Source organism: Zootoca vivipara, chromosome 5, assembly GCF_963506605.1.
Source record: "Zootoca vivipara chromosome 5, rZooViv1.1, whole genome shotgun sequence".
Taxonomy (NCBI): Eukaryota; Metazoa; Chordata; class Lepidosauria; order Squamata; family Lacertidae; genus Zootoca; species Zootoca vivipara.
This window is the reverse complement of record NC_083280.1, coordinates 77,727,432-77,750,055: the sequence shown is the minus strand read 5'-3', so window position 1 is coordinate 77,750,055 and position 22,624 is coordinate 77,727,432. Positions and strand designations below refer to the sequence as shown.

At 42.4% G+C, this 22,624-nt stretch overlaps 1 protein-coding gene across 1 annotated transcript in view; it reads left to right on the top strand.

The window, feature by feature from the left end:
- Positions 1-268: 268 nt before the first annotated feature.
- GLUD1 (glutamate dehydrogenase 1) overlaps positions 269-22,624 on the top strand; it is a 40,236-nt gene continuing 17,880 nt past the window's right edge. The window contains exons 1-3 of the mRNA XM_035138278.2: positions 269-936; positions 20,904-20,984; positions 22,249-22,304. Coding sequence (XP_034994169.1) covers positions 489-936; positions 20,904-20,984; positions 22,249-22,304 — 585 coding nt within the window. The 5' untranslated portion in view covers positions 269-488. The remainder of the gene's footprint in view (positions 937-20,903; positions 20,985-22,248; positions 22,305-22,624) is intronic.

The following is a 22,624-nucleotide window of genomic DNA, read 5'->3' as shown; positions in this document are numbered from 1 at the left end:
TCTCCTACCTCAGACGTTCTTTCCCTCCGCCGCCGCACCGCGCAGGCGCGCTTCCCCCCCCCCCAAAAAAAACGCCGCCCGAGGAAAACACGGGCTCCTCCCAAAGCCGCCGAAGGAGGTGGCGGTTAATGGAATGGTTGCGCCTGCGCGATGGGAGGAGGTGTTACCACGACCCTTTCCCTTCCCCACCCTTTGGACCCGCCCCCTGTTTCCCTCCCGCGGAGGGGCCCATTTAAAGGCAGCGGCGGGGGACCCGCTAGCCCTTGTTGTCGAGCCATTGGGCCGCGCGGGCAGCAGCTTCCTTCCTCCTCCCTTTGCTCCTCCCACCCCTTTTTCCCCCCGCCCTGCCGCGTCGACGCCCTTCAGTTTTCCCCCCTCTCAGAGCGGCGAGTGCCAGCCCAGTGTCTCCCTTGCCCCTTTGCCGCCGCTGAGGTAAACCGCCGGCCGCCCCCCCTCCACCCCACAAGCCCCCTTTCGCCGCCGCTACCATGTACCGCTGCCTCGGGGAGCTCCTGGCGCCCGTCCGCGCCGCGGGCTCGCCGGCGCTGTCCGGCGCGGAGCCGTGCGCGGCTGCCCTGCTGGCGGGGAGCGGTCCGGGGAGAAGGAGGGCGACGACGACGAGTCGGGACGACGGCGGACGCCGCCAGTACAGCCAAGCGGTGTCGGCGTCGGAGGACGACCCCAACTTCTTCAAGATGGTGGAGGGCTTCTTTGACCGGGGCGCCGGCATCGTGGAGGACAAGCTGGTGGAAGGGCTGCGCACCCGCGAGAGCCCCGAGGAGAAGCGGCATCGCGTCCGCGGCATCCTGCGCATCATCAAGCCCTGCAACCACGTGCTCAGCGTCTCTTTCCCCATCAAGCGGGAAAACGGCGAGTGGGAGGTGGTCGAGGGCTACCGGGCGCAGCACAGCCAGCACCGCACCCCCTGCAAGGGAGGTGAGCCTCGCCCCCCCCCCCCGAATACCCAGCTCTTCCGCTTAATTCCGTGTGCGGCGCAATGTTTTCTCAAAACTTGGGTTCTTGTCGGACTACAACTCCAATCGTCCCTGACCACCGGTCCTGCTAGCTCTAGGGATGATGGAAGCTGTAGTCCCAACAGGAGCCGAGAACCTAAGTTTGAGAAACGCCAGCAGCAACTCTGGGGGACCAGAGTTCGAATGAGCCACGAAGCTTGCTGGGTGGCCTTGAGCCTAGCTGCTTCTTTGGGGATCACTCGTAGCCTAGTAAAATTGTCTTCCATAAACAGATTTAACAGGGAGTCCTACCTCGCAGGGTTGTTAGGAGGAGAAGAACCGTGCACACCACATTGAGCTCCTTGGAATAAATGGTGGTGTATAAATAATAAAAACCACCTCGCCAAGCTGCTTGCTTTTCTTCCTCCTGAGTTGATTGATGTGTCCCCCTCTCTGAATGGCTCTACCTGAGCCCCAATGCAAAAAAAAAGACCAGCTCAAAGCCTGTTCATTAAAACCAAAGAAAACAAGAGGGAGGGGGGAACCCTGAGTCACAATGAATGGGAAACAGCATAGTCCCAGCCAAGATAACTAGCGCTGTATTCTGTGTTCCAGACAAAATAACTCTGTGTATCTATTGTGGCTTGGAAAGTGCACACGGTCTTTGAAGTGGCGCATGACTCTTAGCTTTTCTCCCCCCCCCCCAGCAGTGGACCACTGATGGGGGTAGCCCAGTGCTGAGTTTTCCTCATCAGTAACTTTAGCAAAGTAAATGCCTTCCTATCATCTTCCCCCATAGCTGTGTCAAGTTCTCCCTTTTTGTAAGGGAAATTCCCTTATGCTAAATAGGCTTCCTCAAGAGAAAAGGGAAAACTTGACAGCTATGCCACCAACATAGTTGGGAGTTACCATTTGCATTGGGTGTGTGTGCACCATGTACTTTGCTACTGAAGTAAACAGGTCTGCTGTGTGGGTTGGCTGTAATGTAGTCATTGCCCCCTTGAGAGCTTTCCCTTCAAATATGACTATTGTGGTTTCAGCAGCTGAAAGAAAAAGATTAGGTTTGTGCCTGTTTACTCAGGAGTAAGTCCCGTGTAACCCAAAAGAGCTTTGGAGTAAACCTGCATATAAGATGAGGCTCCTTGGATTAGGTCATTTGCACAGACGTGCTCAGCACTTAATTTATGACAATCAATTATTTTACCTGGGACAACTCCATTAGAAATTATAGTCATTAACAGGAAGTATCATAGTACAGTACTGAATTTGTATGTATCCTACCTTCCTGTGGTATATGTGATGGGGATTCCCCTTATTTTTAGCTTTGTAACAGTATCTTGAAGTAGTTTGGGATGAGAGAGACTGACCCATTATCATCTGGTGAGGTGTGTGTGTTTTTGTGTCTCAGATTCTCTCATTCTAAATGTGTGGTGTCTTCTTTGCATTTGCCAAGAAATGACTTGCATAAGTCATCATGAGCTGAAAGTGAAAGTGGGAGCAATCTCTTAACTCAGGGGTGTCAAACTCAAATTCATCGGGGGCCGCATCAGCAGTTTGGTCACCCTCAAAGGGCCGGTTGTATCTGTAGGACTATGTGTCCACTCTTTATTATCATAAATTATTGTCACTGCATTCAATCATTACTGTTTTTTGTAATAATGTAAGTAATAACTAGCTCTGAAAGCAAAAACATAATAATGGCAAGTAGATATTCAAATGTACAATTATTGTACAATTTATTGAAAAATGATTTTTGGTAACTGCACTGGGTGGTGGAGGCTCGCTAGGGTTTCATGCAGGACCTTTGCAGAGCTACTAGTACCTGGAGATGCTGGGGTCCTTCTGCATGCAGGACAGATGTTCTGCCAGTGAGCCACCACCCTTCACCAAAGGGACTGGCTGAGGTTGACTCACTGGAGCTGCTCTCCTGGTTCCAGGGTTTAAGGGCCAGAAATATAAAGCAGCATCCTATGTTTCTGAGGAGAGGGAGAGGGAGGGGAGGGAGGAAGGAAGGAAGAAAAGAGGGAGTGGGAGGGAGAGAGGAAGAAAGGAAAGAGGGGAGAGAAAGAAGAGTAGGAAATAAGGAAGGGAATAAAGAAGGAAAGAAAAAGAAAGAGGGAGAGAAGACGGAAAGGGAGAAAGAAGGAAGGAAGTAGAGGGAAAGAAAGAATAAGAATGAGGGAGAGGAAGAAAGTTGGCAAGGACGGAAGGAAGAAAGGAAGGAAGTAAGGAAGAAAGAAAAAGAAAAGAGGGAGCAGGAGGGAGAGAGGAAGGAAAGAGGTGAGAGAAAGAAGAGTAGGAAAGAAGGAATAAAGAAGGAAAGAAAAAGAAAGAGGGAGAGAAGACAGAGATAAAGAAGGAAGGAAGGAGAGGGAAAGAAAGAATAAGAACGAGAGAGAGGAAGAAAGAAAGGGAAGGGGGGGTCACCACCTTGATTCAGCGCCAGAAAAGAGCGCGAAGGGACCCAGGGGCAAAAAGCATTTCCCGTGCAGCGTGAGGCAGCGGGTGTCCGTTTTAGGAGAAGTGTGTAAAGCCTCAGAGTTGCAGGTTCGTGGGGCTGAGCCGCTGCTGAGCTCACGTTCATGAGGCTGAGCTGCGGCAGGAGGAGGAGGAGGTGAGGCAAGAGGAGGAGGAGGTGGCGGCTTGCCGGGTCGGTGCCCGGCAGCGCCGTGCGGAGAGTCCCGAGCCTCTGGGATGCAGCAGTGCTCTGTAGCACTTTGAATCCTCCTCCTCCACGCGGTGCTGCTGGGTGCTTTGTCTGTGCTTCAGCAGCAGCCGTTTCCAGGCGCCGAGCCGTGGCAGGAGGAGGAGGATTCAAAGTGCTACAGAGCACTGCTGTGTCGCAGAGGCTCGGGACTCTCCGTGCGGCGCTGCTGGGCACTGACCCGGCAAGCTGCCTCCTCCTTCTCCTGCTGTGGCTTGGGGCACTCCACGCAGCGCTGCTCCGGCCGCCTTTCTAGCCCCCCCCCCGGCCCCAGCTGTTTGTCGGCGCTTTGTTGGCGCAGCGCTTCAGCAGCAAGGTCCCTCTGTTGGGTCCCGCTGGCTGGGGCGCTCGGCGGGCCACATGACGAGGTCTGGCGGGCCGGATTTGGCCCCCGGGCCTTGTGTTTGACACCCGTGTCTTAACTGGTAAAGTTGGCACAGAACAAAGATGTGAAAAGCTCGCCTGATAAATTTCTGCCAACCAGGCACTTTCACACATGCGAAGAATAAAATACATGGCAACTATTTTGTGCAGGCAAATGTGTGGCTAGCCTGGCTGCCATGTTGGCATCACTGGGATCATGAAGAGCATCTGCATCACAAGCAGAAGGTCCTAGGTTCAATCACAAGCATTTCCAAATAGGGTTGGGAGGAACTTCTACCTGAAATCATGGAGAGCCACTACCTATATAAGGCCTATGTTCCTATTTTCCACAGTGCCTTAGATCTTGCACTGTTTGGGGGTATTGTGGAAGAGAAATGGCACCCACCACAAAAAAAGTTTGGAGAAACCTCTGCAGTGGGCTCTTTCTAAGCAGTGAAGGGAGGAAATACCAAGAACTTCGCTTTAAAAAGCTGAGAAATATCAGCTTTGCTGTAATAGTACATACCAAGAGCACGTGCCTTCTCCAGTTTCTGAATTCTGGGCTCAGTACTACGCCTAAGATTTAAGATTAAAAGTGGGAGGAAAGGAGGACATTTTTCTGCCTCCCCACTTCCAACTACTCTCTGAAGACTGGAGAAGAGACCCTCTTAAGAATATTATGGTTTACCTCGCCTGGGCCAAGGTTTACACTCCAGCCAAGATCCCTTTGTGGACCGGATCACGTGAGTGCCCACACCTGTGATTTCCTGCGTCTGCACAGATGTGTTTTCCGACGTGTGCGCAGACGCAATTTTCAGCGCAGCGGAAGCAAGTCACAATTATGGGGGCAGCTCGGGGGCCAGTTAAATGACCCGGCCCATGGGTCTGTACAAGACCATGTGAAAATGAACATAATATTTTAGCTGCAGTTCATTCATTTTCAGCTTTTTATTCTTGTTATAAAAAAGCATTGCCAGACATTCCATTGTTGCACCCATAACCTAGACTTAAGGTGCCATTTAGCTCATAGCTTTCATATCTCAGTTTCTAACACTGGTCTTCTCTCCTACACTTCTTACAGAAATTGTTTTCTACTTTGCTAAGTACATAAAGTATAGAATTCCATTTAGTATTCTTATGTGCTTTTCCATAATTGTTTCCATACCACCTATATAATTTAAGTAATTACTGTTTAAAAATTGCTCCTTTGGGAGTAGTCATATGCTGTATAGTAGACAGCCTTTGCTGCAGAAGAACTCTTCTATTATTTACATACTCCAGCACTATATCTATATCCATGATGTTGGGAGTAAATGTGCATAGCTGCCAAGTTCTCCCTTTTTTTAAGGGAAATTCCCTTATGCTGAATAGGCTTCCTCGCGAGAAAAGGGAAAACTTGGCAGCTATGTAAATGTGCCTTGTGGGTATGTAACATGGAAGTAATTGTTTGTGCCTTGGGAGGCAACATTTAATTTCTTTGGGAATGGAGGAGGAAATACTGTTCCCAAAGACAAACTGTCGAATAATCCTGTAGGGATTATTAAGTATTAGGTGCCTCACTCCACACATGAGCACATACCCTCATAGAAGCAGAGGAGTAGAGCTTTGGCATTTGTCATTAAGTTAAATAAGTGCCTGTTTATTTTTTTGTCTGCTTGCTTGTATTATCAGAGTAGAACTGTAATGCAATCATATACATGTTTACTCAGAAGTAAGACTTTCTGAGTTCTGCATGGTCAGAAGTAAGACTTTCTGAGTTCTGCATGGCTTATTCCCGTGACATCTCAAATGTTCCATGCAGATTAGCTGAGGAAGCTAAGGACCAGAAAGGGGACAATTTGCATCCTCATGAGGGGGCTTTGTGGAAAGGTTTAAATGTGTCTGCCCTGTACTGAAACTGCTTTCTTAAAAAAATAGATATTTGGGCTGCTGTAACTAGAAAAACATAATTGGGGTGTGGGGCAGATTAGACCATAATGCACGTGGCAGTCAGTTGCCTAAGGGCAAAGAATTTAAAACTCTAAAAACATCCTTTCTATGGTATTCTCTGCTCCTGATGAGGTTACATTGGTACAAAGGTTGTTAAGGTGCATTTTGGCAATCAGAGAATATAATCTCTTGCTCAGAAAGAAAATCATTTCAACATTTTCCCTCATCTCAGCCCTATGACAACTGAACTTCCTCCAAATTCTTGAAGCCGCTCACAACAGACTTCTTTCCTGTTGAGTTTTATAAAAGATCCTTTGTGGAGTAGAGGAACTTAGTGTACAAAGTTTCAAAGAAGCTGGTTACTTATTGGGATTGCCCTCCTTGAAGCTCCTGTGATTTTTGCTTAATCTTCAGTGGCTGTATCAGCCTCAGATGTAAGTAGAAGAGCTGTTTTGGTATGTCAAAATCATGCTCTAAGTTTGGTAATGCAGAACAGTATGTTTATTCTTCAGACTGTTTACAAAAGTTTACAAAAGAAATTGTACAAAAGAAATATTCAGTAAATCTGAATAACAAATGGAAAGGAAATCCTATAATACAGTATATAAATACTAGCAGAACCATATCTAGCGTAAAATCTTTTCCAAAATTGGTTAAAATCACATAATTGTACGAATAATAGTGAGTAAAATAACTCCTCCTTTGGAAGGGAACTGATTTATTCTTTAGTGACCAGATATTATGTTGAAGCCCCTTCATGGATCAATGCCTTGTCGTGGCGAAGGGGCTTGAATAACTCAGAGAAGCTATGAGCTATGCCATGCAGGGCCACCCAAGATGGACAGGTCATAGTGGAGAGTTTTGACTAAACGTGATCCACCTGGAGAAGGAACTGGCAAGCCACTCCAGTATCCCTGCCAAGAAAACTCCATGGACAAAGACAACAGGCATATAAAAGTTATGACGCTGGAAGATGAGCCCCTCAGGTCGGAAGGCGTCCAACATGCTACTGAGGAAGAGCGGAGGACAAGTACAAGTAGATTCAGAGCTGATGAAGCGGCTGGGCCAAAGCCGAAAGGACGCTCAGTTGCGGATATGCCTGGAAGCGAAAGGAAAGTCCGATGCTGTAAAGAAAAATATTGCATAGGAACCTGGAATGTAAGAACCATGAGTGGAGGTAAGCTGGATGTGGTCAAAAATGAGATGACAAGAATAAATATCGACATCCTGGGCATCAGTGAACTAAAATGGAAGGGAATGGGCGAATTCAGTTCGGGTGACTATCATATCTACTACTGTGGGCAAGAATCCTGTAGCAGAAATGGAGTGGCCCTCATAGTCAACAAAAGAGTGGCAAAAGCTGTAATGGGATGCAATCTCAAAAATGACAGAATGATCTCGATACGAATCCAAGGCAGACCTTTTAACATCACAGTAATCCAAGTTTATGCACCAACTACCAGTGCTGAAGAAAGTGAAATTGACCAATTCTATGAAGACCTACAACAACTTCTAGAAATGACACCAAAGAAGGATGTTCTTCTCATTACAGGGGATTGGAATGCTAAAGTAGGGAATCAAGAGATAAAAGGAACAACTGGCAAGTTTGGCCTTGGAGTTCAAAATGAAGCAGGGCAAAGGCTAATAGAGTTCTGTCAAGAGAACAAGCTGGTCATCACAAACACTCTCTTCCAACAACACAAGAGACGACTCTACACATGGATATCACCAAATGGGCAGCATCGAAATCAGATTGATTATATTCTCTGCAGCCAAAGATGGAGAAGCTCTATACAGTCAGCAAAAACAAGACCTGGAGCTGACTGTAACTCAGATCATCAGCTTCTTATAGCAAAATTCCAGCTTAAACTGAAGAAAGTAGGAAAAACCACTGGGCCAGTAAGATACAATCTGAATCAAATCCCTTATGAATACACAGTGGAAGTGAGGAACAGGTTTAAGGATTTAGATTTGGTGGACAGAGTGCCTGAAGAACTATGGATGGAGGCTCGTAACATTATACAGGAGGCAGCAACGAAAACCATCCCAAGGAAAAGGAAATGCAAGAAAGCAAAATGGCTATCCAACGAGGCCTTACAAATAGCGGAGGAGAGGAGGCAAGCAAAATGCAAGGGAGACAGGGAAAGATACAGGAAACTGAATGCAGATTTCCAAAAAAGAGCAAGGAGAGACAAGAGGGTCTTCTTAAATGAGCAATGCAAAGAAATAGAGGAAAACAATAGAATGGGGAAAACCAGAGATCTGTTCAAGAAAATTGGAGATATGAAAGGAACATTTCGTACAAAGATTACCATAATCAAGGACAAAAGTGGTAAGGACCTAACAGAAGCAGAAGACATCAAGAAGAGGTGGCAAGAATACACAGAGGAATTATACCAGAAAGATATGGAGGTCTCATACACCCCAGGTAGTGTGGTTGCTGACCTTGAGCCAGACATCTTGGAGAGTGAAGTCAAATGGGCCTTAGAAAGCATTGCTAATAACAAGGCCAGTGGAAGTGATGATATTCCAGCTGAACTATTTAAAATTTTAAAAGATGATGCTGTTAAGGTGCTACACCCAATATGCCAGCAAGTTTGGAAAACTCAGCAATGGCCAGAGGATTGGAGAAGATCAGTCTACATCCCAATTCCAAAGAAGGGCAGTGCCAAAGAATGCTCCAACTACCGCACAATTGCGCTCATTTCACACGCTAGCAAGGTTATGCTTAAAATTCTACAAGGCAGGCTTAGGCAGTATGTGGACCGAGAACTCCCAGAAGTGCAAGCTGGATTTCGAAAGGGCAGAGGAACCAGAGACCAAATAGCAAACATGCGCTGGATTAGGGAGAAAGCTAGAGAGTTCCAGAAAAACGTCTACTTCTGCTTCATTGACTATGCAAAAGCCTTTGACTGTGTCGACCACAGCAAACTATGGCAAGTTCTTAAAGAAATGGGAGTGCCTGATCACCTCATATGTCTCCTGAGAAATCTCTATGTGGGACAAGAAGCTACAGTTAGAACTGGATATGGAACAACTGATTGGTTCAAAATTGGGAAAGGAGTACGACAAGGTTGTATATTGTCTCCCTGCTTATTTAACTTATATGCAGAATTCATCATGCGAAAGGCTGGACTAGATGAATCCCAAGCCGGAATTAAGATTGCCGGAAGAAATATCAACAACCTCAGATATGCAGATGACACAACCTTGATGGCAGAAAGCGAGGAGGAATTAAAGAACCTTTTAATGAGGGTGAAAGAGGAGAGCGCAAAATATGGTCTGAAGCTCAACATCAAAAAAACCAAGATCATGGCCACTGGTCCCATCACCTCCTGGCAAATAGAAGGGGAAGAAATGGAGGCAGTGAGAGATTTTACTTTCTTGGGCTCCTTGATCACTGCAGATGGTGACAGCAGTCACGAAATTAAAAGACGCCTGCTTCTTGGGAGAAAAGCAATGACAAACCTAGACAGCATCTTAAAAAGCAGAGACATCACTTTGCCGACAAAGGTCCGTATAGTTAAAGCTATGGTTTTCCCAGTAGTGATGTATGGAAGTGAGAGCTGGACCATAAAGAAGGCTGATCGTCGAAGAATTGATGCTTTTGAATTATGGTGCTGGAGGAGACTCTTGAGAGTCCCATGGACTGCTAGAAGATCAAACCTATCTATTCTTAAGGAAATCAGCCCTGAGTGCTCCCTGGAAGGACAGATCGTGAAGCTGAGGCTCCAATACTTTGGCCACCTCATGAGAAGAGAAGAATCCTTGGAAAAGACCCTGATGTTGGGAAAGATTGAGGGCACTAGGAGAAGGGGACGACAGAGGACAAGATGGTTGGACAGTGTTCTCGAAGCTACGAACATGAGTTTGACCAAACTGCGGGAGGCAGTGCAAGACAGGAGTGCCTGGCGTGCTATGGTCCATGGGGTCACGAAGAGTCGGACACGACTAAACGACTAAACAACAACAACATTATGTTGAAGATAATCTCAGATATGCACAAAGCAATTGCTGTATTCTGCTTGCAGCTCTTATGTCTTGCTGACATAATAGTTTCACAATATTAACTTCTATCAGTGTTTTATTGAGCAGCACCTAGTTACCAATGTCATGCAGTATTTCACGAGAAGCTCAGTTAGGTTGGATTGGCTTATGTGTAAATGTACCTGAGATCCCCAAATCCCCATTCTACACTTTAGTTACCAGCTCCATACTCAAGTTTCCCCAGAGTTGGGAAGTCATAATTCCTATGATTTTCATGCATTAGTTCAACATTTTCTACGTAGAGCAGAACAGTATGAGTGGTAGAAAGTCAGCTGAGAAGTAGTGGTGTTGTATATATGTTCCTTTGCAGTGACTGCTGAAGGTGGTAATCAATTTTATATCATCCCCTGAGTAAGTTTCACAGTCATGCCACTAGCTCTTTCCCTTTCTCTCCAACTCATTGTCTACTTCATTTGTTATTTATGTGCAATTATTAAAAACTTGGTAAGTTTTAATTTAAAAAGTATATGGAAGGAGTGGGATAGTGATCTGTGTAGCCCTCCTCTCAGGATACCCCATCTGATTCTGATTTGTGTGCCCCAGCCTTCACATGAGCTTGTGAATGGTAGTTATACAACTCCATTGCTGCTATTCTTGAGTGAGGATGACAAAAATCACAGATCCAGTTGTAGTTTGTGCCACCCATACAGCTGCCTCGAGAGAAGCGTAGTTTTCCTGGCTTAGTAAACTAAGCACCAGGTGTCCATAATGTGTCCTAGAGTGGGAAGTATCTAATACTTTTGATAGGCTTGCTATGAAAGCTTGTTGCTGCTGGTTGACTCCTTGAAAAATAAAAACTTGCACCCTAGAGAATAACTCTTTTGTAATAGGATCCAGACAGTTCCTTGAGGGGCTTCCAAAGGTTTGCGTACATTCAGGGAGGTTTGGGGCAGCTGTGAATATCTGACCCTTTCCCCACATCAGTACTACTTTTGAAGAAAAAATAATAGTGTGGGGTTTACTAGTAGAAAAACCCATGCCAAAATAAATCCTCACTCTGTTTTCAGCTAGGGATGGTGCTCACATCCTGCCTGGACACCTTACTACAGAAGTCTCACCATTATATCCTATCTGTATCTGAAGAAGTGTGCATGCACACGAAAGCTCATACCAAAATATAAACTTAGTTGGTCTTTAAGGTGCGACTGAAGGAATTTTTTTATTTTGCTTTGACTCAGACCAACACGGCTACCTACCTGTAACTACATTATATCCTAGTACTTGGAAAAGCTAGAAGCAAAGCTTTTTATGACTTCACTGCTGTGTACTGACAGATGTTCATACACTGATTTATTTACTAAATGGTACTGATTCTTGATACAGCATTGATAATTTAAGAAAGATTTGCTTAGAAACACCAGTATTGGAGCCTACTTATGATTTAAAAAATATATATGCTCGATCCTTTGGGGTAGATAGGATAAAGTAAATGTTTGAGCTTCAAGTAGATGCTTGGATAATAAACAAAATTTGGCTTTGGCTGTTTGCTGTCAGCATAGCTGAAAGAAATCATTAATCTAGGACGGAACAACTACTAAGCTGAAAGATAAGACCTGCTGTTTACCAGGATCAGTGTTAAATACTCAAGATTAAAGTCAAAAGGTCAAAAGTGGTGGATTTTTTTAAAGGTTTGCATACATTGAAATGTTAATCAGTCAAAGGATTTTGAATTATTTTTATTCTTTACTAAGGTTATGATGCCAAATGTTCGGTGAAATTTAGAGTGCTTCACTTGTTAATTTTTCTAAAAACAAAGGTTTTTCAGCTACTTGAGACCCTGTAATTGAGATGCAAGGCCACTGAATTTGGAACATTCTGCATGCAAAGCATGTGATCTACCATAGAACTGTGGCTCTTTTAAGTATATCATACTGAACATTTATGTAGTGCTTCTAGGGAAGCAGTTTTCAAGCTCTCTTTTGTTGTTGACAGCTTGGTAGTCTTGGTGGACCACTTAATAAACATTTTTCTTTCATACCAACATCATTACAACCAGTGCTGTAGTATGAAAATTACAGTGTGGGCCTTAGACCAAGCTGCTGAGAAGGTCCTCTTCCGGTATTTATTTATTATTATTATTTTGTAGAAATTAGTAAACTCCATCAAAGGAAAACCATAAGCTTTAGGGGCTATAGTGCCTTGTTTGCTTATTGGATAAATTTGGCCCTAGTCAAAAAGCACTTGACCCCCATCTGGGGGGTGGGGTGGGAAACATTGTACAGAAGCAACCTTTCCATCACTCACCAGAATAGTGCTCACACACGGTTGGTTCATAGACCACAGTTTGAGAACCTTTCTTCTACGATGATCAAAGCACTTTAACACATTATCTTAACACAGTAATCTAAACAACTCTGAAAGGTAGATAGCATTGCCATATCAGAGCTGGCATACTGAGATAGAGTAATGCACCTAGTGATTTTGTGGTTGAAGCAGCTGATGTTCTGACTCTCCCCACCACCACAAACTCACACATGAACACCCTGCTCTATCATACTTGAGTTGGGAAGCAGATAGAAGGTGCTGGGTTCTTTTTTAATGCATGGTACTGCTTACCTGTAGGATAAGGGAATTGCAAATGCTCTATATAGGGTGACTAATAAAAGAAGTCCTGTTTGATGTAACACTTGGCACATAATGTAATTCATTAATATAAATAATATAATTTATATGAAAACAGCATCATTTATATAAACAAATGCAAAAATTCCCCAAGTTCTCACTTTGCCTGTTTGACTGCATGCTTCGAGACGGTACTTAACGGGAAACTACAGCTGCTCTTGTTAATCATATAGACAGCTGCCTAGAGAACTAAATGTATCCACTAGTGTACAGGAAGTAGGAGTTAGCAATGTGAAACAAACTTCTGACACTCTCTGTACTTCTCATAGCAAAAGCTTGTTAGAGCAACAGATTCAGGACCTGAGAGTAAACTCTTGATCCTATAGTGATGAACAAATCTGTGCTGATTCTTTTGTCAGCATGAGTAGATAATTGACTTCAGATCCTGTTCAAACAGGGGATCTTAAATCCTGTCAGCCTTGCATATTGGTATGTAATATATTTAAAGTCGTAGCAGTTTTAATCAGTACTAGATTAATAACTGTAAGTGTCTCTGTTGGAGCACAACATAAAAATTAAACTGCGTATGGTTACTTGTTTCTAACTACATAATTTTATTTACAGGTAGGTCTGACGTAGTCGAAACAAAATAAAATCTGAAGTGTGCATGCACACGAAAGCTCATACCAAAATAAAAACTTAGTTGGTCTTTAAGGTGCTGCTGGAAGGAATTTTTTTATTTTGTTACATAATTTTATATCGCTTGCTACCTTTTGAATTACTGCTGATATTTAAATCTCAAATGCTGTTTGTTTACTCAGTGAACCATATATTCTTTAGAGCAGGCATCCCCAAACTTCGGCCCTCCAGATGTTTTGGACTACAATTCCCATCTTCCCCGACCACTGGTCCTGTTAGCTAGGGATCATGGGAGTTGTAGGCCAAAAATCTGGAGGGCCGCAGTTTGGGGATGCCTGCTTTAGAGTGTGCATAAAACAAAACAAATTTGGAAATACTGGTATAAAGATAGTTTGCCCTCCCATGAATCTGCTCAACAATTAAACCCTATAGATTTATAGTATGAACCCCAGCATTCTGAACTTTTTGCCTTCTCATCCATTCTTAAATTGAGTTTGGCCCCAATAAAGTGATGCCCGTGTATGTTGGCAGTCATGTACTCTTCAGATTGCACTATACAAATTTTAAAATATATATATAATAGGGAAACTGTACAGACAATTTCAGATTGGCAGACTCCAGTGTGATTCTTTAATTCACTGATGACACAACTTGTCCTTATTTGCTGTGGGATATTTTAATGCCATTTCTTACCTGTTGCCTAACAAGATGTTGGCTGTCCCTTCCCTAAGACACTGTAGAGGCTGCTGCAATGGACAATAGTGATCTGACACTCTGTTATCTTCATAAGATTAGTTTCATATGGTTATGAGTGGTAGTATTACTTATGGAAATGAGTCATAAATCAGTGATAGAGTATATGGGAATTTCTGTATGAAAAAAACAAGTTCAAGAAAGGTTAATCTTTGAGACCTTGAAGAGCTGTTGCCAGTCAGAGTAGATGGTGCTGTGCTAAATGCTGCATTAGTCTGACTTTGTATGTGGCTACTTCATTTGCTCATGTCATCAACATATAAACAGAAGGGCCCTACTGAATCAGGTTGAAAGCCTGACTAGTCCAACACCTAGTTCTCATTAACCAGATGCCTATGGAAATCCCACAAGCAGAAACAAATTGGCCAACTTATTTTGTCCTTTGTTCATACTAATAAGGTTCTTATTGTCAACACAGCCATCTTCACTTTTCCTTTCGTTCAAGTTTTATTACTAAAAATACCTGATGTGTGTATATCTGGTAATGTCGAAATAGTATTAAATCCAGATCACTCAAGTGTGGCTTGGTGTTGTATAGGGAAACCAAATACTTGCACTTGTAATTTAGCCTGCAATCCTAGCCCCACTAAGTGCCATTGTATCAATATGACTTACTTCTGAGTATACATTGTTACGATTGCATTTTTAGAGTTTTTACATATGACACTTAAAGAACCTTAATTATCTAATTATGTAAAAACTAAAAGTGGTTTGACCACTTGTGTGACTATTAATGCAGAGGAGAGCCATTTTAAAGGGAACTCAAATTCCAGATTGTGTACATTACAAAAGCAGGAAATGCAAAAGCCAGTTAAAGTACTGCATGTTGAAAACAGATAAATCATCTCTTCTTTTTTCTTTTCCATCAGATGCACCCAATTTCTGCAAGTGGCATGCCTTAATTATTAATTCTTTTGCCTTTTTCAGACAATTGAGGAAGAACAACTCAAGGATAGTTTTTGTTTTTACAGCATGCAGCACTGAGGCTGCTGGTCAAAGGGAGATGTGGGCTTTCTTGCTGCAACCTACACACTCCCAAGCTGATTTTACTGGCAAGGGAACAGAAGAACAGCCCAAGAGCAAGAAACCCCATTCCCTTTGGTGTCTGAACAAAACCTCTCTAAAAAGAATACCAAATAAGAAAATGAATAGTTCTTCCATTAGCAAGCTTATTAATACATTTGTGGTGCATTTGGGGATTTAAGGAATAAGCAATTTACAGCTCATGACTTCTAAGTGCAGTCAGACATTTTAGAAATAGGGATGACTCTAAAAAGAGCTTGTAAATCCAAGATGATGTCTTTGAAACTCGGGTGGTTATTTTCTTACTTGGAGCAACGTCTTGGTCCACTCTGCTAGGCTCTGGCAGTTACTTGTTTGGTCCTTGTGTGCTTGATCTCCAATAGTTTCTAGAAATGTGTAAACCTTGTTCATGACGTACCTGACATATGATTTAGTTGACCTATCCCTGTAGACTTTTAAAAATGTGACTAAAATGGTGTGTTCAGTAACCCAAGGTAAGCTAATGCAAACTTCCAAAGTCCAGTGCATAACTTCCAAAGTCCAGTGCATTTGTGGCCCTGTTAGTAGAGAAACTGGAGAAAATAGACCAACAATTTGAATGAGTGTTAATGTTATGCTAGAAAATTATTTTCTGTGTTCACATTTGAATATGTTTGTTTTCCTTGGTTGTTTTTTCTTGCATCAGTAGACTGGGTTCTTGTAGTGTTGCTTCAGCAATGAGCAAACTTTTGTTTTGCATCATTGCCATTTATTGCCACTTAAACTGTTACCTTTTAAATGATCTCTCTTTCTCTACTTTCTTATGTCTGTGAAGCGTGTAGTAAAATATGTTACTTTTATTTTAAAAAATATTATTTTTGGAGAGTAGCTAACCTAGTTTGTGTGTGCTGATATGGAGACAGCCATAGGAAAAAACATGTGAAATATATATTAAAAAATCTCTAAAGTTTATTCTTCCTTTCACAAGCAGAAGTTACAGCATTGCTCTCAATTTTGCTGATGATTCTAGAGTAACTTTCACTACTGTTCCATGCAAAGGAGGTGACTCTGTTGTTAATAAATCACGTCCTTCTAAGTTAACTTGCATTTTTGGGTGTGCCACTGTGCCAGGGAAGGAAAAACCCTAAACAAGTAAGATTCTTTGCTGGTTCAATTGGAAAGTATTTTGCATAGCTATGAGTCATTTTGTAATTTAAGACTTTTACAGAAAAGCATATTGACTCATCATCTTTGAGTTTTAGGAGTTCTAACAGTATTGTGCACAACTGAATAAGAAATGTTAACTTTGCTGTATAACTTCCATGTAGGGGCCTCGCCCCTGCCCTTCAGCACTTTTCCAATGGAGCTCTTTGTTTAGCTTCATAAAACGGTGGGTAGTTTTCATAGCGTACTTGATTAAAAACAAAGTATCAGTGAGCTATCAGTAACAAGATCCTCCTCCCATTTAGTTTATTTCTTTTTAGTCTTCTGGTGTTCTGTCAAACAGATAATGCCAAGATACAGCATTTTAACCTTTTTGGTATGCTGATGCGACAGATTGGGCTGTTTAAAATTACATGTTGTGAGGGATAAGAGCTACCGACAGCCCCCTCCCATCCTGAATACCAGCTCCTCCCCCAGCGGGGAGGGGGAGACTTCGAGTGGTGATTCAGGAAGTGGAAACAGGAGCTTGAGTACCTTAGCGGAGCACAGGCACCACCGGGGAAAGGAACAGGGAAGCAGGGAGACGGTGGGAAAGAGGCCGATCCCAGCTACCCCGGAATTGTGTAAGAAGCGCCGGGGGAGGAGATTCAGTATGCCAAGATTACTTTGTTGGAGGAAAACGCGCGAACCGCCATTCGGAGGTTCTGCGGAAGACTGACAACATGTACTACCATCTGTAAATAGCACTGCTTTTCAGCACTGTAAATACACAGCACCAATAAAAGGATAAAATGCAGAGCTGTGTGGAGTCGTTACTCTGAAGTAGCCCACCCAGGCCACTGTGACACATGTCATGTTGATAAACCTAGATGCATTGTCAAATGCACACAATATAGTTATTTCCCTTCTTTCCTGATCAGGAACAGAGAGTGATACCTTCACCAGTGACTTGACTGAGAGGTTATTTGAACCACTGTTTCCCCTAGTCCCAACTTGACTTACAGGTGATAGTTTTGCAGATACAGCCATACCTTGGGTTACAGACGCTTCAGGTTGCGTGTTTTTGGGTTGCACACCACACCGAACCCAGAAGTACCGGAACGGTTACTTCTGGGTTTCGGTGCTCGCGCATGCGCAGAAACAAAAATTGCACTATGCGCAGATTCGCCAAATTGCGACCCGCGCATGTGCAGACGCGGCGCTGCGGGTTGCGAATATGCCTCCTGCACGGATCACGTTCGCAACCTGAGCGTCCACTGTACTTTGAGATAGTATTGCAGAGCTAGGCTGCTTATTGGAGCATATGTTATTTGTGGTCAATCATGGTCTCTTGTCAAACTAGTGTGCAGTTTTCTGTAGTACTTCAAATGGGAGTTGGGAAAAGCCATAGCAAGCTCCTAGCAGTTGGTACTGCTACAATCTATGGGGTCAGTTGAATGGGTCAGTGATGATGATGATTTATTTATATACTACTCTATGCCCACAGGTGTCAGGGCGATTCACAAAACAAAATTGCAATATAAAAACATAGAGTATATAATCCAAATAAAAACAGAAACAACAAAATAATGCCCCCCCCCCATTTTTTAAGGGCATTGGACGACAATCAACCAAAGGCCTGGTTAAAGAGGAATGTTTTTGCCTGGCACCTAAAAGTGTATAATGTAGGCACCAAGCGAACCTCCCTGGGGAGAGCATTCCACTGCAAACAAAGGCCCGTTCTCATGTTGCCACCCTCCACACCTCTCAAGGAAGGAGGCACACGAAGAAGGGCTTCAGAAGAGTATCTGGGTAGGTTCCTATGGAAAGAGGTGGTCCTTGAGTTATTGCAGACATGAGCAACTAGCTTCCTTGCACAGAATACCTGAAGTAGTTTTCTAGGCTCTTTTAAGTATAGTAAAATCTATACTTGCTGATATTTATACATCCACAGCACTTTAAGCATCAAAAGATATGTGGCTACTTAACTCCTACATATCAGTGTCCCACCATTTCATTAATGTATTATTGTCCATTTCCCTTTTTGCTATATGCACTACAGCTGCGTCACATTCAATAATACTTTATTCGTTTTACTTAGAGATGGAATTGACTGCACAGAAGCTGCTTGCACTCTGGACTAGTCAGCTTCACCACTCCACTGACTTGGGAATATGACTATAATTGCTAAAAATGGTGTTTCCCTTCACACATTACATCTGTAACCTACTATTGCTGAATTAGCTCCAGTTTCATAGTAGGGGGTAATAAAAGTAGCTGCCAGACAGACATTACATACAATCTTACTCTATTGAAGATTAGTTGTGTTCTGTATTCTGTAGTGCACCTACCAGTAATTGCAGATGGTCCAAAGTTGAATGGATTTTGCCTCAAATTGCAGTTTATGAAACACCTTCATTTATTAAGGTTTGGTCATTTAAAATAAATGAGATAGTTCATGTAAGTATACTTATTTGAAAATTATTTTTAATAGGCTCTAGCAATGCTAAAGAATCCCTGATATTAAGTTATCTAAATACAGTACCAAAGAAATTGACTGATTCCCCCCCCCCCCAGGTCTTTAAAGGATTATCAACTAAACATCTGATGCTAGCACCAAACAGCTGGAAATATTCCAGCCTTTAGTTGTGATTCAGGAGAGCTACATATGCAAGGAGCTTGCACTAGTTTAGCAGGTTTAGAAAAGCAAACTTTTTTGTGTGGGGGTGTGGGGGTGTGAATGTTCTACCTCTTGGAACTCTGTCTTTTGAGCTCACATACTACTCTCATAGTTCTTTGGATCCTAGTCTTTGGTTCCAGTCAAACTGGAAAGAATAAGTTGACTGAAAACTAAGACTGAAACTTTATCACTATACAGTACTCAAATTAATATGTGTATCCTTATCTAGAGTGCCCAGGTATTAAGTGATTCTAATGCATATACAGTGTAGTTTGGGTTCTCAAGTATTGAACCACTGCTTTTGCTTTCTAAAGGTGTTGGTGGCATTTTCAGTACAAAACAGCACAGTATATCACTGTTTTGTTTTTTTTATAAAAAAGCTGCCTTGTGGATCCAATTTGGTAAATTTCTAACTGCTGGAATGAACTTGTCATGACAATTACTGAACTTTCTGCCTTGGTCAGTGGATTGGGCAACCCTAAGCGTGCTATCAGACAGCAGGCATGCCTCCAATTAATGTGCTTCCGAAAGACTGGAATGATGAAATGTTGACTCCAGCTAGAACAAACACTGCAATACTGTATGTCCTTGTACATTCCAGACATGTTACCATTAAAAAGTGGTTCATCTCTTTCCTCCATATGCAGTTAGTAGCTTGGCTTCAGAAATGAAGGCGAATGTAAACTGAAACATTTCTCCTCGAGCAAATGATACCAGAGTTGTCAAGGGAATACCCATATTCAGAATACAGCAACTATGCAGAACAGTGTGGATGGCTCTTGTTTCATTGTACTGTCTCAACTCTCAGTGGTCCTGCACTTATATTTTCTTAATGGCAACAACATCACAACTTATAGTTCAAGTAGTTCCTTGAGAAAGTTAGCATGTCCTGTCTTAACACTAAGTTTTCATGTATTATAGTTAAACAATTAGTTTACTTTCTAGATGCAGAATTGAAAGGAGAATCATTTGAGCTGATTTTGTGCTTCTTAAATACAAATTGACCACTAGAGGTCAAAGAGAACAATTACCAGACCTTTAGAAGGCATCTCAAGGCAGCCCTGTTTAGGGAAGCTTTTAATGTTTGATGGATTTCTGTATTTTAGAATTTCTGTTTTTTTGGAAGCCGCCCAGAGTGGCTGGGGGAACCCGGCCAGATGGGCGGGGTATAAATAATAAATTATTATTATTATTATTATAAATGGAGTTGCTAGAAGCCACTTTTGTACAGAATTGAAACTTCATTTAGTTGACCTTTCTTTGTAGGCTTTCTCTAGAAATATATATTGGCTAAAGTGACACCTTCCAATTGTTTGTTTCTCCCAGAGCAAGTGTATATATATCTTAAGAGGAAGTAATTCATAGGTCATTGCTCAGCCCCTTTCACAAAAGGCAAAGGATAATAAATTTTGTTTAGATTTTAGATTTTGTTAAGTCACTGTAATATCAAAATGAAGGGGAGAATTCTTTTTCTTTAAAGTAGAAATTATTCATATTGTGGCTTCAGGTATTCCAAGCAAGCAAAACTACCCTCTTGAACAACAGCTTCCTGCATATGGTAGTAATTTCCAAACCACACACTAACAACCAAATGTGAAGATAGCATTTTGCTTCAGTGCATAAGGGCTAGAATTGGAGTATTCCAGTTCTTTGCCTGTAACACTGCAAAACAATGCCAGAATTGCAGGGGTGTTAACCAATAATAATTTTATTACTTACATGCTTCCTATCTGACTGGGTTGCTCAGCCACTCTGGGCAGCGTCTAGCAAAATGCTAAAAACAGTGAAACATTTAAAACTTCCTTAGAGTGGGTATGTATTCTAGCACAAACATTCAGGACAGATTGTGTCAGTAAGCTTCTTGACATATTTATTAATTGCTATTAATCAAGGAAGGGTATTTACACACACAGCTTTATTGTGGTCCAAAGACCCAAAATACGCAGTGCTGCATACAAATTTGGGGTGTTTTTGTCTGACTCCAGAGAACTGAAAAATTGCTTGTGTGGGACTTTTTCACAGTGATTCTTTTGCAATGCTTCTTGTGCACATGGCACTTATTCTTAGCCTTTGAGGCTTGTTTCTACTTGACTATGAAAACTTAAGTTGGCTTATTGTTTTCCTTCAGGTATTCGTTACAGTACTGAAGTGAGTGTCGATGAAGTGAAAGCTTTGGCTTCTCTAATGACATACAAGTGTGCCGTAGTGGGTAAGTGATGTTTGTAAAGGTTCATGTACGTTCAGTCATTGCTAATGCTATTTAAGAATCTTGAGGCCATGTCAAACTTAAATCTCAAGCATTACACTAGAATATGAGATGGGCTAGGTATGTATTTATTATACAGTATATTCCTGCGTATAAGACTACTTTTTAACCCAGGAAAATCTTTTCAAAAGTCGGGGGTCGTCTTATACACTGGGTCGTATTTCTTATACGGCGAGTATATATCAAACTCTATATTTTAACTGGAAAAGTTGGGGGTCGTCTTATACGCCCAGTCGTCTTGTACGCCGCAATGGTATATAAAATACTTAATTCCTTCTGTTCTCCTTCATTTGATGTTTTCAGTGAAGCAGTTATCTGCTTGAGATGAGAAGAAATTTAGGTTTAGCATTGAATTAGCATAGCCTTTATTTAAGCACTTGCCTGTTAGCCATGGGCAACAAAGAGTAGCAGCAGCTAAGGAAATTGGCTTGTGGAGAGAAGATGGATCACTTCAACCCTCTTCTGTGCCCAGCACAGAAACTAAGCTGGTTGCCAGAGAAGAAAAGCCACCTTCACATCCAACCTAGAAATATAGCTCCTACAGGAATGACAGAACTCATCCCTTCTCTGCCATCTCCCAGCAGTCTAGTAAACATTCTTTGCCAGTTAGTAACTTTTGTGAATTTTCTAACAGGACTAAATTAGTGGGATGTATTGGTGGTAGAGAGGGTTTATATGGGGAATAACCATATTTACCGATTAACAGGATTTGGGAACACACCAAATCGATCTACAATTTATATGGTGCCAAAGCTGCCTGTTAAGCCCCACTAATTCATAAATCAGACTTAATTCATTGTTTTAAAACACACACATAGGCCAGTTTAGGTGTTCTCTTCTTAAAGAGGGATTAGGATTATACCTCAGGGTCCTGTAGTCTTTCCCCTGCTTTCTTTCCCAGCTTCGAAATGTGTGGGAATTTGGGCTCAGCAAAATTCTTCACTTTCTAGGATTTATCTCCATATAGTTGTGATTCAGTGCCAATAACAATCTGCGTTGCTTTTAATGGTTTTTTAATGTTGCTGTACGCCACCCTGACGTTTTGCAAGAGGGTGGTATATAAATTATTTTGTTAATAAAAAAAAAAGAAAATGCCGAATACTCCTCACCAGTAGTGGCAGGTTCTGTTTTCCCCATCACTTACCCCTACTCTTATTTTGCAAGTTTTGCGTTCTTGTTTAACTTAAGCACAAACATTTGTTTTCAGACGTGCCGTTTGGTGGTGCAAAGGCTGGTGTAAAGATCAATCCTAGAAATTATACAGTAAGTTCCAATCTGACAGAAATCTTTTAGACAGCATGTTTAGGTTGGGTAAGTTTGAGAAATTACTCTGCTATAGTAGGGCTATTGTGACAGTGGGGTGGAAATCTTGCATTCTGTAGCATGTTCATGAATGAAACGTAGGCAATGTATTCACAATTTAAGGTTTTAAAACAAGGTGTTTCAGAATCTCCTATGTAAAAGGTTACATTGCTTAAATTTATTTACAGGGGTCCACAGATTTTGGCTGACCTTGTTAGCCAACCAAACATTTAAATTCACCAGGACACTGCTTTCCCCCGGAGAAGGGCTGGGTGTTTTCA